General features: G+C 44.5%; 1 protein-coding gene across 6 annotated transcripts in view; it reads right to left on the bottom strand.

Moving 5' to 3' along the window:
• DENND2B (DENN domain containing 2B) overlaps positions 1-17060 on the bottom strand; it is a 165164-nt gene that overhangs the window by 47001 nt on the left and 101103 nt on the right. For 5 of the 6 annotated variants that reach the window (XM_045803850.2, XM_045803856.2, XM_087868054.1 and 2 more), the window contains one exon: positions 5900-6004. In XM_045803850.2, the coding sequence (XP_045659806.1) occupies positions 5900-6004 (105 nt within the window). Of the gene's footprint in view, positions 1-5899; positions 6005-10702; positions 10866-17060 lie in introns of those variants that run through there. The other variant, XM_045803851.2, reaches the window with a different exon arrangement.

The following is a 17060-nucleotide window of genomic DNA, read 5'->3' as shown; positions in this document are numbered from 1 at the left end:
CCCAAAAGGGCAGGGTTCAGAGAAGTTCCAGGTTGGTGAATCAGAATGCTGCCAAATGCCACTATGCAAGGCCCAAGCTCCCCAGGACAAAAAAATCCTTTGTTCGAGACCTCGCCCCATGTATCTCTTGGTCTAGCTGTAGATTTGTATCCATTAATATCCTTTGTAATAAACCGGTAATCTAGTGAGTAAACGGGTTTCCTGAGTTCTGTGAGCCACTCTAGTAAATTACTGAACCCAAGGAGTGGGTCATGGGAACCTGTGATGGTTAGCCAGTCTGTCAGAAGCATATGGAACAACCTGGCTTGAGATCAGCGTCTGAGGCCCGGGCCAGTCTACGGCACTGAGCCCTTAACCTGTGGCATCTGATGCTCTCTCTGGCAGATAGTCTCAAAATCGAGTTGAATTGTAGGGCACCCAGCTGGTGTGAGAGAATTGCCTAGTGGTGCAGGGGAGCACCCACACATACACCACTATGTTGGAGCTGGGGTGCAGAGCTCTTTACCTTAAACTCAGGCACACCTTTGTTCTCACCTTAATCAACAAGTTAAACAGAAAAGACACCATGCAACTTTGGAGGCTAGGTCATTAAAATGTCATGCATTTCTACCCAGTTCTCTTGAGATGCTCACTCTTCAAACCCGGACATCATGCTCTAAAAGCATGCGACCAAACACGGAGGCCCCTCGTAGGTGCTCCCCAGCTGAGGTCCCAGCGGACTGCCAGCATCAACAGTCAGACATGTAAGTGAACAAGTCTTCAGATGATTCCAGGCCCTAGCCACTGAGTCACCAGTGCTGCACTACAAGGAACAGAGACAAGCTTTCCCTAATGAGCCCTATCCAAACTGCAACTTGTGAGCAAAATAAATGACCAGTAATGTTTTAAGCCACTAAGTTTAGAGCTGTTTGTTATGCAGCAATAAATAACCAGACAAATACTGCTGACATGGTTGGATTCTAGGAAGCATCTCGGGTAACAGGTCCTCCTGAGAAGTAGCCTGCCACACCAGGGCAGGCTCTGCAGCACTATCTTTTACCCACAGCCACCACTCTCAAGAGATTTTCCCTATCTGCTAGCTTTTACCCTCTTTCTGAAATCTAAAGCAGAGGGTTCAGATCCGTGCACACTTTAGCAGTGGGACCCCAAGACCTCTCTGGATTTCACCATATTACAAACCAATGCCTTCCTCTGCACAGAAACCTGCAAATGTGAGTTGAAATGATGGTTCTACTGTCAGTTAGCAATGTGGGTTTTAGCTTCCTCATATGTAACATCAAGTAACTGAATGAATCCCAAGGCCCCTGCAACTCTAACACTCCAAAAGAGTATGTGCTGGGACTCCAAAGAGTCCCAACAGAGTAGCAGAAATAAGACCCCCATGAAAATCCACCCTATGAGGTACTAGATGATAAGTGCTGTTTGGAGACTCCAAACCAAGGGTTCTGCAAGTGAATACAGAGGGGAGGAAAATCCTTCATAGCTGGGTGGTTAAGAAAAGCACTGGGAAGGAAGTAAAACTTGCATCTAGACTGGCAGAAATGTAAGGTTTTCATTAGACAACAGTGAGGGATAAGAGTAGAAAGGCAGACCAGGGCTTTTTATGAAAGCCTTACAAGCTAGGCCAAGTTTGACCATATCATACTTGACAACAGTTTTTGAGCGGGAAGATCCCAGGAATGTTTAGAGGGAGGTGAATGGAGTGGTACAACAAAACACAGAAGGATCAAGAGAGCAAGCCTTGAGTTCTTTCTCCCATTAGCTTTGTATTTGGAGGGAGCACCTCTTCTTTTCTACGTCTCAGCTTCCCAATCTGTAAAACAAGTGGGTTCGACTACATGAGCTCTAAGGTTCTTTTCAGCTCTGCCTTTCTAAGAGTCTGGGGACTGAATAGAAAGGGAGCCCCAAGTTGGTAAGACCTATTAAAAAAGGTACTACGAGGACTCAAATAGCACAGCAGCCTATGCTAAAAGACGTTCCCCACCCAGACATCTAATCAACTGGTCAATAAATAGTTATCATCTCCCACATACCAGGCATTGTTCCAGGCTCAAGGGAGATGGAAAGAAGTGAACCAAAGTCCGTGACCCCAAGAAGTCTACACTTTTATAGGCACCCAGGTTCCTCACACCTATATCCAGAGGCAAGGTTCCCAAACACAATACTGATAGCCTGTTATCTCCATGGGGCAATGACCCAGGTGCTAGAGGTTCACAGTGAAGAAGCTGTCAAGGAAATCACCAGGCATGATGAGTCTTCTGAGAACAGCCCCTGCTGCCTGCCAGGCCTTACAGCACAAGTGAAATCTCCCGAGAGCAACAAGTAGTAAAGTTCACCTCATTTAGGTGGCTGAATTAGCTTTAAGCATAATACTTCCTTGTTTGCGAGTCACCACACTGCTTCTAGTCTCACCCCAGGTCATCAACACCAACATCACAAAGCCTGGCCTCTGAAATATAGGAGCTTAGAGAATCCCCCCTCTGACTCCCAGAATTGGATAGAGTCAAATCTTATGAGCTGGAGTGGAATCATATGTAGAGAGGATTTATCTGGCAGCTAAGTGTGAAGCAACATGCCCACGCTGCCTCATCAACAAAGAGAAAGGGAAACCTACTCCAAGAGACCAAAACCTAGCAAAGGACAAAACTTTGGTGGTCAAATGAAAAGGCTTGGATTTCCTCCTCCTCCATACCCTGACTGAGCTACAGAGGAAAAGGAAGGAAATAAATTAGCAAAATACCCATAAAACAAAAAATAGAACGGAATCCAGGATCTCTAACCCACACCAGGTGAAGTCTCATTCAAGTTAAGGACAAAAACTTGCAAATACCCATCTTGGCAGTTCCACAGGGTCCCGTCTGCCCTTCTCCACCAGTTTTCCATGCCCCAGAGTACCTCCTACCCCCAGAGTGAGACACAAATGCCTCTTACTACCACTGGGTTCCTCTGCCTCCATGTGGATGACGTGGGGGTCCCCAAAGCAGCCAGGAAGTCAAACATCCAGCCTTCCCAGACCCTAGCAGCCTTCCAGTCCCCAACTAAAGTTCCCAACACACCAAGGAGTCTTTTCCCACTGAGACCCCCAGGCTAGTGATGATAAAAAATAGCCTCAGGTCACTGCCAAACATCTACCAAAAGGTCAGACTAAGAGATCCAGGTGCCAAGGTCATTAATCCAAGTTGTAAATACCTTGAAGAAAGAGAATGGACCATTCTTTCTCTCCCATTGTCTACCACAGAGCCTGGCACCTGAGAGGAAAGCCCTCAGAGTTCACTGACAATGACTTCCTAAATGAACTGGTGATTTACTGCCCTACTCAGCCCAAAGAGCACCACCCAGATACGGCTGGGGGTGAAGACAGCCAGCAAACCCACCAGATGACACTTTCAAAATAACACCCACAGTCCAGCAGTAGCCTCTTAGAGAAGGTTATAGCTAGCCACAGAGGCCTGGGACTCCATGCCAAAAACCCAGGAAAGAGGAATGAAGTATGGCAAAAAGGAAGGGAGGTGAAGACCTAGATGGGAGGCTGGAAGAATGCTTTTTTTAGGCACATCGGAGGCTCAGATATCTACAAACATCATCTATCATGTTATGATGGCAAGCATGCCAGGAAGCTAAAGGAAGAGCAATTTCTAATGGGGCGCCTGCGTGGCTCAGTCGTTAAGCGTCTGCCTTCGGCTCAGGGCATGATCCCGGCGTTCTGGGATCGAGCCCCACATCGGCTCCTCCTCTGGGAGCCTGCCTCTTCCTCTCCCACTCCCCCTGTTTGTGTTCCCTCTCTCGCTGGCTGTCTCTATCTCTGTCAAAAAAATAAATAAAATCTTCAAACATAAATAAATAAATAAATAAGTAAATAAATAAATAAATAAATAAATAAAATAAAATAAAATAAAATAAAATAAAAAAATAGAAATATTTAAAACATGTAGGTACATATTCCAAATAGAAACAGGTACCTGTCAGTGGTCCTGATTCCACTTTGTGACTTGATGTAAAACCTGCTTCTCCCACTCTACCCCCCACATAGTGGAAATTGGGGGGAAAAAAGAATATTTTAAAAAGTTAGGGCTGCTGGTATGGTAATTTCTAATTCAGATTCTAAATATACTATTTCTTTAAAATTAACACTAAAACTATATAATCACAAATAATGCTTATTTTACTTCTACAATCTCATATTTAAAAAAAAAAAGGGGGAACCTTAGTTCCCAGTCTACATCTGCCAAATCAGTCATAGTAAGACAGGCCACCAGACTGGTGAGAGCACAGCAGAGTGGTTCCCAGAAGCAGTCAATGGGAGACAAAGACGCCGAGATCTAGATCTGCTCCTGCTGTGCCCACCAGCATGCCCAGGGAGAGTTCGAGTTTTCTACCTGCTTTACCCAAGAAGTTATGGGTTCCTGCCATTCTTCGCCTCAGCCAGTTCAGGGAAGCAAGTATGCAAGAAACTCTAGGTTAGAGGAAGTGCAAGGGAAGGGGGTAGGGGCTGTTCTTGTATGTCTTGCTGCCACAGGGTGGCTATCTAATTTATTTGCCTAAGTTCCAGGCTGTTATGTACTTAACACTTCAGAACCTACCAGTCTCTGTCTGGTTGGCACAGTCCATCCAGACCATTTCCCCCAGGACCAAACCTTGAATGTGTGGTGTAGGAGACTCCTCCTGCCTCAATGACACCAGTCACTCCTCACAGGCAATGGGCAGTGCCCCATTCTGCCAACCATGTCTTGATCCCAGCTCTGAATGAACCAAACATCTACCACCACCTCTGGACAGACCTGAGTGTGCCACACCCCACCGGACTCAGCCTGGCACCGCACAGCCCAGACACCCAGAACAGAACCAACCCTACCCCAACCTAAGCTGAGCATCCTTCTCGCAGCTATCCATTCTAGTGGCTGAAGTCCCCAAAGCCAAATTTATCCACCTTAGATTCAGCAGAAGAGGCTAGGAAAGGTACATAGCTTTAATAAAAGAGCCCGGAGGTTCTTCTAGGACATCAGCATCCAGCCCTGACCCAAACTTGAGAAACCCTGGTGAGAGCTGCACATTGGTCTTCCAGCTCTAGAAGCTTTTATCCCATCATAGGAAGGGAGTTAACATTTATTGAGAAGCTTTATGCCAGAAACTATGCTAAGCACTGACATATATTATCTCATTTAATCCTCACAGCAACTCTGTGAGGTATGTACTATTACTATTATTTCATAGATGAGTATTCAAGATTTTGGAGGGCTTAAAAAAATGCCCTGAGATCTCACTATCTGGGGAGTAGTTAGAGCTTGGATTTGAAACCAACTGTATATGATTTCAAAATCTGTGGTTTTTCTATCATTCTACATTCCACTTTTAAAAAGAAGACCAAACCAGGAAAGAGGATTATAGATTACACTGACTAAAATTCCCCACGCTGCTTTGTTTACAGCCCAGCCTAAACTCTTGTAGAACCTAGACCTCTGCTTGCAACTTGTGTTACCATGCACAACTGTCTCCCCACCCCGACCCCCTGTGTGGTCAACCTCCCTCACTACGGTGTAGCCTAGCTCAGGCACAGGCCCCAAGCTGTCCCCATCTTAAGGAAAAGGATATAGCCAGGAGAATGTCAGCTGCTTCTTGCTGGCTCCATTCCTGGAGCTCTAGGCTCCTCCCACAACACAAAGCAAAGTCTGTTTAAGGGTCCCTTTGCTCTCTCCTATGGACACTTATAAAACTGGAAAATGGCACAGATATTAGAGATGGCTTTTGCTTCAGAGTCAGCATGAGGCCGAGATCATTCACCTGGACAACTGTCAGAGTCACGATGATAAGCATTTATATTTTGGACCCAAGCCATCTGGGGCTGCCCCTTGATGCCACCCTCCAGTGAACCCCATTCCCCCAGCAGTGCTCCCCTACTCACCTGCTCAGAGTCCCCCGAGGGGCCTTAGTGCCTCCAGCTCCGTGGGTGATGCTGGAATTCTTGTTGGCAGTCATGGTCATTTCTACTCTCTGCAAACCCAGAGCCCTGCAAAGAAGAAGGCCTATTAGCCAAGTTTCCACGGGCAGCCAAAGTACCTCAAACATTTCCAGATGACCTCCAAAACTGCCAAGAGGGTTTCTGCGGCGGGTGGCAGGAACCACTTTCCCACATAGATTTAATTCCATGTGTTATAGTTTAAGAGCCTCAAGGGACCCCTGATCTGGGTTAGGCAATGAGTCTGTGAGCTAACAGATAACTTATCACTTCACAGAAAATCACAAAATTCCATTTCCATCCTACCTCTTCTCATTTCTTAAAGATTCCCAAACTTCTAGCATGCCATAGAGCCTTGGCAAATTCCATCCTATTCGCATACCTCCTGAATAACTATTTCTTCAGTATTTTTCTTGAATCAGCTTGAAACTGACTTGCTTGTCTTAAAAGACTTAACTTTGTTCTATATAATTAATCATTTAGTCATTCAACAAATATTTACTGAGCACCTATGTTCTAGGCACCGCCATCCAACAAACAATGAAACAAAATCTCTGCCCTTAGGGAGATCACATCACAGGAAAAACAAACAATAAGCATGCACATGTCACATGGTGTGATACATCAGTGTACATTTATGTATAATATGTATGGTGATGATAAGTGGTATTAAGGAGAAAATGAAGCAAGGTAGAGCGAGAGAGAAGAAGATCTGTTATTTGAAATAGAAGACTCAGAAAGGAATATTCTAATAGAGTAACATCTGAGCCAACACCATAAAATTGTGAGCTATCATATTTTTCTAATATCCATTAAAATAAAACGAATATACATATGGTATCTAAGTACTGACAAAGTGAAAAATGTCCATTCATGTACCATACAGAGTTAGCAAATAAATCATTATCCTTTAGGGAACATTACTTTATGTTAAAATAATAAAAGGAAGAAAAAGGTTAAACTTAACAGTACACCCAGATTGGAAAGGAAGAAGTAGAATTATCTCTTATTTGCAGATGAAATGGTCATGTACATAGAAAATCCAAAGGATTCCACTAAAAAACTCTTTAACTAATATATCAAGTCAGGCAAGTCTGCAGAATACAGAGTAATATTTTAAAAATCAATTTTACTTCTAACCACTGGAAATAAAAAATCTGAAAATAAAAATCAAGAAAAATAATTCCATTAATAATAGCAGCAAAAAAACCCCAAAACCTTAGTATTTCTAAGAATACTTAGAAAAATACTTGGGAATAAATTTAACAAAAGAAATGCAAGACTTGTATATTGCAAACTATAAAACATCATTGAAAGAAATTAAAGAAGACATAAATAAATAGACATCCTATGTTCAGGGATCAGAAAATTCAAAATTGTTAAGATGGCAATATTTCCCAAATTGATTCAAAAATGGACAGAATATCCATCATCTGCAGAAACTGACAAACTGGTCCTAAAACTTTATGGCAATCCAAGGGATCCAGAACAGTCAAAACAATCTTGAAAAAGAAGAACAAAGTTAGAGAACTCAGACTAATTTCAAAACATACGACAAAGCCACAGTAATAAGATCGTGTATACGGACATAAGAATAGAAAGAGAGATCAAGGGAATAAAATTGAGAGTCCAGAAACAAACCCAAATGTTCATGGTCAATTGATTTTCAACAAGGATTCCAAGACTACTCAATAGGGAGAGAAGTCTTTTCAACCAATGGTGTGAGGACAACTGGATATTTATATGCAAAAAATAAAGTAGGACCCTTACCTCATACCATACAAAAAAAAACAAGTAAAAATGGATCTCAGACCTAAATATAAGAGTAAAAAATTACAAAAGCAAAGCCTAGAAGAAAGCAGGGGTAAATCTTTGTAACATCAGATTAGAAAATGGTTTCTTAGATATGACAACAAAAGGACCAGCAACAAAAAAGACATAAACTGTATTATATCAAAATTAAAAATTTTTGTGCTACAAAAATACCACCAAGAAACTTAAAAGACACCCACAAATGAGTGGAAATTATTTGCAAATCATATATCTGCTAAGAAGCTTGTATCTAGAATGTATAAAGAATTCTTTCAATTCAATAATAGAAAGACAAATAACCCAATTAAAAACTGGACAAATGACTTGAATGGGCATTTCTCCAAAGATATAAAACTGGACAGTCAGCTGATGAAACAAACACTAGTCATCAGGGAACCAGAAATCAAAACTACAATAAAATATTATACTTCACACCTACCAGGATGGCTATAATGAAACAGACAGATAAAAACAAATGCTAGTAAGGCTGTGGAGATACTGGAACCTTCATTTATTGCTGGTGAGAATGTACAATGGTGCAGCCATTCTGGAAAACAGCTTGGCAGTTCAGAAAAGTTGTACGCAGAGTTACCATATGACTTAGCATAATCCACTCCTAGGTTTATATCCAAGAGAAATAAAAACATTGTGTCCACACAAACACCTATATACAAATGTTCATAACAGCATTATCCGTAATAGCCAAAAAGTGGAAAAAATCCACATGTCCATCAATGGATGAATGCATAAGCAAAATGTGGTAGATCCGTACAATGGAATATTATTCAGACATAAAAAGGAATGAGAAGTACTGATACATTCTATAACATGCATGAACCCTGGTGCCATTTTTACAAAATGTCCAGAATAGGCAAATCTAGAGAGACAGAAAGTAAATTAGTGGTTGCCTAGGTTGGCTTGAGAGTGGCAGAATAGGTAATGGCTGTGATGAGTATGGGTTTCTTTTTGAGGTGAAAAAAAAGGACTGGAATTAGATCGTGGTGATGGCTGCACAACTCTGTGAACAAACGAAAAACTGAAATGTGTGAATTTTATATTATGTTAATTATATCTCATTATAGCTGTTAAAATAAAACTTAAGGGCAAAAAAAATTTTTTTAAGTGCCTTGGAGAGTGGATGTGAGAGAGAACACACTTGCTACACCAAGCATATTTCCAATGTGAATATACACTCTGGCCTGGACTAACACCCCTCCACGGAAGCTGAACAGCAGCTCTCACTCTGACTGGCATTCCCATCACACTGACCAAAATGAAATGCACTTGGGTGTGAGAGTTAAACATATTTATTTACAGCCACTGAAGACCTTAATCCTAGAAGCCATCATCTTACTTATTACCTTGGTGCAAATAAGTGATTGGTCTCAATGACAAGAAAAGCAAACCTGAGCCTCACTTCTATCCTTCATAAAGTAGAGAAAAGCCTTCTCTACCTGTTGGGGGGCGAAATCTTTATAAACCTAAGTATATAGCATGTTAGTGATGATGGTGATGATGATAATAATAATGAGGATGAGAAGTCAATCCTGCCACCAGAGCATCTGTGCACACTGGTGCTCACGAGAGATTCTTTATCTGCCCCAGCCCAGCACCAAGTTAAGCGCTTGGCATATGGCTGTGTGTGCAACAGAAAGAAGGGAGAAGGCAGCCTCTGGAAGCTTTCCCAGGCCGGTTCTCAGGGTCCTCAGGGAGCACAGTGCTACAAGGAATCAACTGGCTAAGCATCAGCTTTCAACTGTGCCCATGGCAACAATGGTCACAATAACCATCATAACCCATCAAAACAACACTAGACATGCTCTGGCGGCTCCAGGGCAAGTCCTCAGGGAAAGGGCAGAAAATCTGGGGAAAGACCAGAAACTGAAAGATATTAAAATAACATGATAAAAAATATATTCTTTCTTTCCCTGAATTTCCGATCTAAGGAGGGTGGGCCCACTGCTCAGAAATGCTTTTATGTAGTTGAATATGAGAACACAGAGCCGACTTATTAAGAAGGAAAAATACAGATGACTCTGATATTTGCTTGGGCCAAGAAGAAAAATCCTGTGTAGAGGTAACCAAGAGAGGAGCGGATCAAAATTTCTATGAGGCCCATGGCAAGGATTCTTGATCACACTTCTGGAAGAGCACAGCTGCTATTCTCAAAAGTGGCCTAGGAGTTCAGGCATCTTGGGCAGGCACTGCCAGGAACCCAGACAGGCCCACTCAGAAGAACAGAGATGCCAACTTGTCATCCTTCCTCCCACCTGCTCTCTCCAGGCCAGGTCTATCAGATCAGGGAATATCTAGGGGCTTGAGGAACTAAGGACCAGGCTAACCCTTTACACCTGAAGCTCAGGCTTGAGCACTGTGCATGGCTGGCTTCCTGGGGGACACTGTTTCTTCCAGGGCCCTAAGAGCAACTCCAGGCTCTCAGCTATGCTTTCAGCCTGACACCTTAACTAGTCTGGCTGTAAGGAGAGAAGATACTCCAGTTAGAGGAAATACCCACTGGGCATGGAGCAGAGAAGGGGGCTGAGAGGCTGTTTCATTAGTTCCTAGGCCCATCGATGGCAAAGTCCAGGCAGAAACTGCATGTTTAGAAAATGAAATTGTTCAATTAGCATCTACCACCAGTCATGAGTTGCTCAAAAACCCAGCTCCAACCAATTACAGACAACCATCTGAAGATCAGACTGCCCAGAAAAAGGACTATAATACAGCACTCCTAGAGTTATTGTACAAACTCTGCACTGAGACGAAGAAATCACCGTCCCAGGTACTTGAGGTGCAGTGGGAAGAACACCTGACTTGGGGTCAGATAACTAATTCCAACCCTGCCTCTATCAACTGATAGTTAAAGTGACACTGCACAAGTGAGTTTCAAGCACTTGATTTTCTCACTGTAAAAGCAATAATAATAATATGACCTACCTCATGTGATTGGCTGGCACACAGAAGCTTAATAAATGGTTTTTCTTCCAGATCATGCTTCTCTAGGTATTTGGAAATCAACCAGTCCATTCCCGACCTTGAGTCATCTTCAGACTCCCTGTTACTACTGTCATTCAATTCATCTGCTCTATGCAAGCACCGTGTAAGGTACTAAGATATAAAAACGTTCAGACACGGTCGCTGACCCCGGAGGATATAACTGTAAAGGGAGAAGAGTGAAGTAAAAAGCGGACCCCAGGAATGCCTCATAGGGAGGTGACATTTGAAGTAAGCCTTAACCTATTTGTTACCCACGGTAAAGGGACCTAAGGAAAACAAAGGTACATTTATTAAGACATGTTCCTACATTCTTTATATAATAGCTGAAGTTATAAGCATTTCACATATATTAAATCATTTAATCCTAGTAACAACCCTAAGAAGTAGGTACTATTATTATTTACATGTAACCACGGAAACCAAGGTACAGTGCCGTTAAATTGCTTGCCTGGAGTCACTTGGCTAGAAAGTGGCCTGCAAGAATTTGAGCCCAGGTAGCCCACCCCAGTGCCCCAGCTTGGAGCCAAGACTCTGTATTAGCTCTAATCATCTTCTAATTTAGCTCTCACCACTCTACAAGGTAGTGATGATGCAGGCCAATTTTTCCAATCAGGAAATTTAGGTTCGGAGAGACTAAATGACTGGCCCAAGATCACTCACCTAGTGAAGGAACAGAGCAGGCTCAGCTCTGTCTGACTCTGCTATTCACTCACTCTCCTTCACATCAGTGGGGTGCTTATTAAAAATAGAGTCCCAGGCCCCACCTCCACCTCCTGAAAGGAAATCTATAAGTAGGGCCTAGGAATTTGCATTTTAAGCTAGTTTATATACCTGTTAGTGTGAAAGTTTGTGTTCTATTGCTTTCTGAGGACTTGGAAAGGTACAAAGGGTCACTACTGACCATCTTCCTAAGGTTTCCCAGCTGTAAGCAAATAAAAGACGGATGTTCATTCAGCCCCTCTTCCTCCTCCCGCCCCTCAGCTTCTTCCGCCCTGCACAGGAACCACCGACCCCCAACAACAAAGAGCAGGTCCAACACGAGGTCCAGTGAAAGCATTATCAATGTCTTCCTGCCACCCACCTCTGGTGGCTAACATCTGCTTTCCACACTTTCTCCTCACTTTCAACTCCTAGGAAAAAGAGTTTATACCCAAAGACATAAGCTGATGGTTTGTAAGAGTAAAAATAGGTCTCATCTGGCTTCCCTTTATTTTTAAGAAACTTGGATTAGTTATCAAACATTTTAAAAAGTGGGTGGGTACAAATAAAATACAAATAAAAAGTCAGATCCTGGCCTTTCTCTTGAAAAATTAGAAAACCTGACGTCACTGTCTGCATTTCTGCGTAGCAACAGTTGGCTAGACTGAGTAAAAGTGGCCCAATTTGATGCAGCAAGCTCTCTCCAATTTACGGCTGTCCTTCCCCCCGCCCCCGTGCCTGCAGCTGGCCAGCTTCACTCAGCGCTCCGAGCTGGCTCGTAGGCAGGTGAGTGCTGCGCCCTAGCCTGCGTCTCAGCAGGGAAGGGTTAAGCGGTACTGGACCCGGAGCACGCTTCCTGCGGAGCATCCGTGCGAAGCCTCTGCACAGCTGGGCCTGCACAGTGCAGGGAAGAGAAGCCTACTCTAGCACAGGGCACCACCTCTTAGCCACTTGAACCCCCCCCCTTGCCATCTATTCTCACTGCCACTGGAAGAAAGACCTCTGAAAGGCCCCCAGCTTTTGCTCAGGCCAGCCTTCATCTTGCAACTCTCTCTGTCCCACTCCTTTTCCCTATAATCCAATCCCATGACCACAAATGCTCTCCCTAAGGTCCAGGAAGGGCCCCATCAAGTCAGGCTCTGAAAAATGCCCAACATCTAAGAATGAAACTTCCTATCCTAGAGCAAAAAAAAAGTTCCCCCTTGTTTAGGTGATATTTCTAAATGCCTGTGTGATACTTTTCCATAGGCCTACCTATGGATGTGACAAGATTTGCTTTGCCCCGAAGGAGGAGACATTTGTACCCTGAGAGTGATGAGGAACAGATGCAAGCATTTGGAAGGAAGCCTCCTGTTCTGCTGGGGTTCAAGTCGCCATGTAGAGGAAACACAGACCCTGCCAAGCACTCTGCTTTACTAGTCCAGGTAAGAAGTCAAGACACCCGACAAACGAAACCTCTAAACCGCATCAGAGAATTTCTGCTAACAACCACATTCCACTAATTTCTTAAGCAATCTCCCCTGTGGAAGCAGCCTGGAGGGAAGGAAAAGGTTGGAAAAGGAACAGAGCTCTACGTGTGCCCTGAGAACCTGGAGACTGCACAGCTCTGTACAGCTATAGTCTGGCCACGGTGAGGGGCGCCTGCTCCCCCAGCCCAGGGAACACCTACTCAGACCCTCTTTCCCTTCTTACTGACTCCCTCCTGCAACCTTTCCTCATCGCTGGTCCTTGGCCAAGAAAAGGAATAGACAGACCAGTAGCTCCCCCAGAGGAGGGCTTGGGTCTTTAATTTCCTCCTTCAAGAGTCCCAGCAACCAACCCTGGCAGTACCAGCTGCAGGGAGGGTCATCATTAGAATGAGTTCCTTTTAACTACCCAAACCAGAGTTCTCGGAAGTGTGAGTGTTTGCGTCTTTCCTTCTCTCCAGCAGATGTCCTGGCCTTGGGCTAAGGTGGGAAGGGCTGTGTCTCCCTTTCCTGGCTCTGCCTGGACTAACAGCTCACGGGCTCAGCCTCTCTGCTGTATGGCACTCCTAGAAGTCCAGCCATATCACTCCCCTGCCATGCTGGCCTCCTCTGTCCCCACATGGCTGAGAAAGCTATAGGGCAGTTTTAGCTAGTTCTTCCCTAAGTGCTCAACTTAACGTTAACTGACTTGTTAACTGATGACAAAAGAGGGTCCCCAAAGAGTCAAAAGCAATGGTGATAAAGGGCCCTAGAAATCCCACACTGGCCGTATCCTTTAAAGTATGCCCCTTCTCTTCGCAAAGTCACAGCTGCTATAAAACTGATGAAAGGGAGTTTTCCAACTGTGGCTGCCACCCAGTCAGACGGTCAATGGCAGGCCTTTTCCTCCTCCCACCCCTCAGCCGATCTTGCCCACCTCAGAGCTTTCAGTCTATCTTCTCACAAGTGTCCCTGCTACCTTCTGGAATACTGCTGCAATCACAAGTTCTCACCCAACACACCCACAAAGAAAGGCTGTTCCTGGGAAACCTGCCTCCATCTCACTCATGTGGGCTTCTCCTCCTTCATCCGCCTCTTCTTCCCCTCCTTTCCCGATTCATTTCTTACTGGTTATCTACGCACAACCTGTCTTTGGCTCTGCTGTGCCAAAAAAGCAAGGGTTTCCAAAGGAAAGGGGACAAAGTGGGCTCAGAGGTTGGGTGGGTGGGCAACAGAAGCTTCAGAAAGGGAGCCAGGAATGATCTTCCCCACTCTATCCCATACTTCCCTCCATAATGCCAGACCTCTGCCACTACTTCTACATACCTTATACCCTGGAGCTTCTCCATTCCAGCCCTAGGTTCTGGGGATTCTAGGTCCAGAAAGCCCTTCAAGCAAAAATGTGAAGGGGATTATGAGCCTGGTCAAGTGGAGAAGAGCTGAGATTTGTTTTGCTGGGAAGTCAGTTTTTACAGGTCCCTATGAGGCTGAAATCCTCCTCAACCAGCCACGGAAAAAAGATGTTTTTTTTTTTTTTCTGTTGTTGTTGAATAATAATCAGAAAAAAATTAAGCTCTTTCCATCTCTTTACTATCCATTTATCACTCCCACATCCTCTTTCCCAACCCTCCTCCTCAAAGAGGCCTATAAGTTTGGGTTTTCAACCTCAACCATTTCAATCCCTTTTCCTGCCAGATGGTCCTTCTCCACTTCAGTACAGATTCTGTGGAGGTTGGAAGCTGGGTTTAAATGTTTCCTGAAAGCCTGAAAAGGGGTGAGGGCTTGTTAGGCAATTCCAGGCCAAAGGAAATCTGGTGGCTTCCAAGATAGTTTTAAAAACCCAGACACGGTCTGGAAACTCGTCTTCTCAGCAAGCAGCTGAACCCAGCTCTGCCAGGACAACGGAGCCTACTCTGTCCAATGACTTGGCAACACTTGGAAACAGAAAGTAGAACAGAGGCTTGCCCCACAAAGAGCTCTGCTCCTGGGGGCTAACCACTGCCCTCTTCCACTTTGGCAAGAAGAGCCTGTGGGTCCCGTCATCATGATCCTGATTCAAAGGCCGCAGACCTATCTCACACCAGCGCCTTCCCTCCGGCCAGCCACAGCAGACTAGTTGCCATTTCCTGCGCATGCCAGGAACGTTCATGCCTTCAAGGTTTTGTTCAACTGATTCCTTTTATCTTGATGTCCTCCTCCCCCATTCTTAAATACTCAGTTCAAATGTCAACTTCTTTCTGAAGCCTTTCCTGATCCTGAATCTTGACCTCCTTCTCACCCCTCCCATGCTCTCCAGTCTAGCTGAACTCAACCTGACTGATGGCAAGATGCCTCCCCTGTTCTAAAAATCACACCACCCACAAGCCAACTTTCTCAGAAGGGGACTAGGAAATAGTAAGGGCAAAGGGACTCAATACTGCCATTCTCAAGTCTCAATACTGCCATTCTCCTATCTGTAGCATAGGGAGAATACCCCACCTCTATAACAAGAACATGGAGACCAACAAGAAGCCATCTACGTAAAAACAGAGGATACTCAGAACCAAGAGGGAACACACCTGAGGTCTCCAGGCAACAGGTTAGCTTTCCCCCCTCTCTCAGCCTTCAAACCTTTTCCCTTGTCCTTACTCTTCTAGCTGATTTTGCTTCCTGTTTCACTAAGAAAACAGAAACTAACAGAACAGACTCTCGATAAGCTTACACCACCATTATGCAGATCTTGTCACTTCTCTGCTGAAAACCCTGACATGGCTCCCAATCACTCCAAGTAAAAGCCGAAGTCTTTACAATGACTCACAGGCCCTCATGAGCTGGGGCCCTAGGATTTCTTTGACCTCTTCCCCTTACTCTTTCCACACCAGTCCCACTGTCCCTTGTTACTTCCTCAAACACGCGAGGCACAGGGCTACCTCAGGGCCTTCATACCTGCTATGCCCTGTAACTAGGCCTGAGAGAGCCTGCTCCCTCTTCTCCCAGGACTTTGGTCAGATGTCACCTTCTTAGTGAGGCCTTCCCTAACCCTTTGACCTCTTCCCCTTACTCTTTCCACACCAGTCCCACTGTCCCTTGTTACTTCTTCAAACACACGAGGCACAGGGCTACCTCAGGGCCTTCATACCTGCTATGCCCTGTAACTAGGGCACATCCCCTGAGAGAGCCTGCTCCCTCTTCTCCCAGGATTTTGGTCAGATGTCACCTTCTTAGTGAGGCCTTCCCTAACCACACTGTAAAAAACTAGTATTAACAAAATTGCTACTAAAAAACCTTCCTTGGGGGCACCTGGCTGGCTCAGTCAGTAGAGCATTCAACTCTTGATCTAGGGGTTGTAAGTTCGAGCTCCATGTTGGATGTGAAGATGACTTAAAATCTTAAAAACAAAACAAAACGAAAAACAAAAAACCAGAGGCTGCTAGATAGCTCAGCAGGTTAAGCATCAGACTCCTGATTTCAGCTCAGGTCATGATCTCAGGGTCCTGAGATGGAGCCCACATGGAGCCCTGCATCAGGCTCCATGCTCAGCATGGAGTCTGCTCCAGATTCTTTCTCTCCGTCTCCCACAGCCCCTCCCCCTCCCATGCTCTCTTGTACGCACATGTACTCTCTCTCTAAAGTAAATAAATAAATCTTAAAAAAAAAAAACAAACAGAAAAACAAATAACAAAAAACCTTCCTCCATCCTGCTGCCCCTCAGCACTCCTATTCTCCCTTTTCTGGTTTATTTTTCTCCATATCATTTACGGTCACCTAAAATACTACTTTTCTTTTCCACTTATTATGTTTATATAAGCTAAGGATTTTTGTGTTTTATTCACAGCTGTATCATCAGTGGCTACACAGCAGGCCCTCGATAATTATTTTTTGAATGACAAAACATTTGCCACCAGCTTGGAGTGACCCTCCCTGGGCAGGGTGAGCAGCTTTGGGCTCTGTTACCGATCAGGCCCATCTTCCAACCCCACGAGTCTTCCCAGGTCAGTCTGACCTTTACCTGCACCAATCACACCCATTCAGAAAACTCAAAAGGGGCCAGTCTTCTGAGCACCCAAAAGATTCAGGGCAAGGGTGGCTTCAGCCCAAGAACTCACCTGAAATTGCTCTCTGCAAAGATTACAATGATTTCCCAATTGCAAAATGCAAGCGTCCTTTCTGTGGAT

This window comes from Ursus americanus, chromosome 16, assembly GCF_024610735.1.
Source record: "Ursus americanus isolate L20-20 chromosome 16, mUrsAme1.1.p, whole genome shotgun sequence".
Classification (NCBI taxonomy): Eukaryota; Metazoa; Chordata; class Mammalia; order Carnivora; family Ursidae; genus Ursus; species Ursus americanus.
Note: the sequence above shows the minus strand (reverse complement) of the source record. Positions and strands in the feature narration are given on the sequence as shown.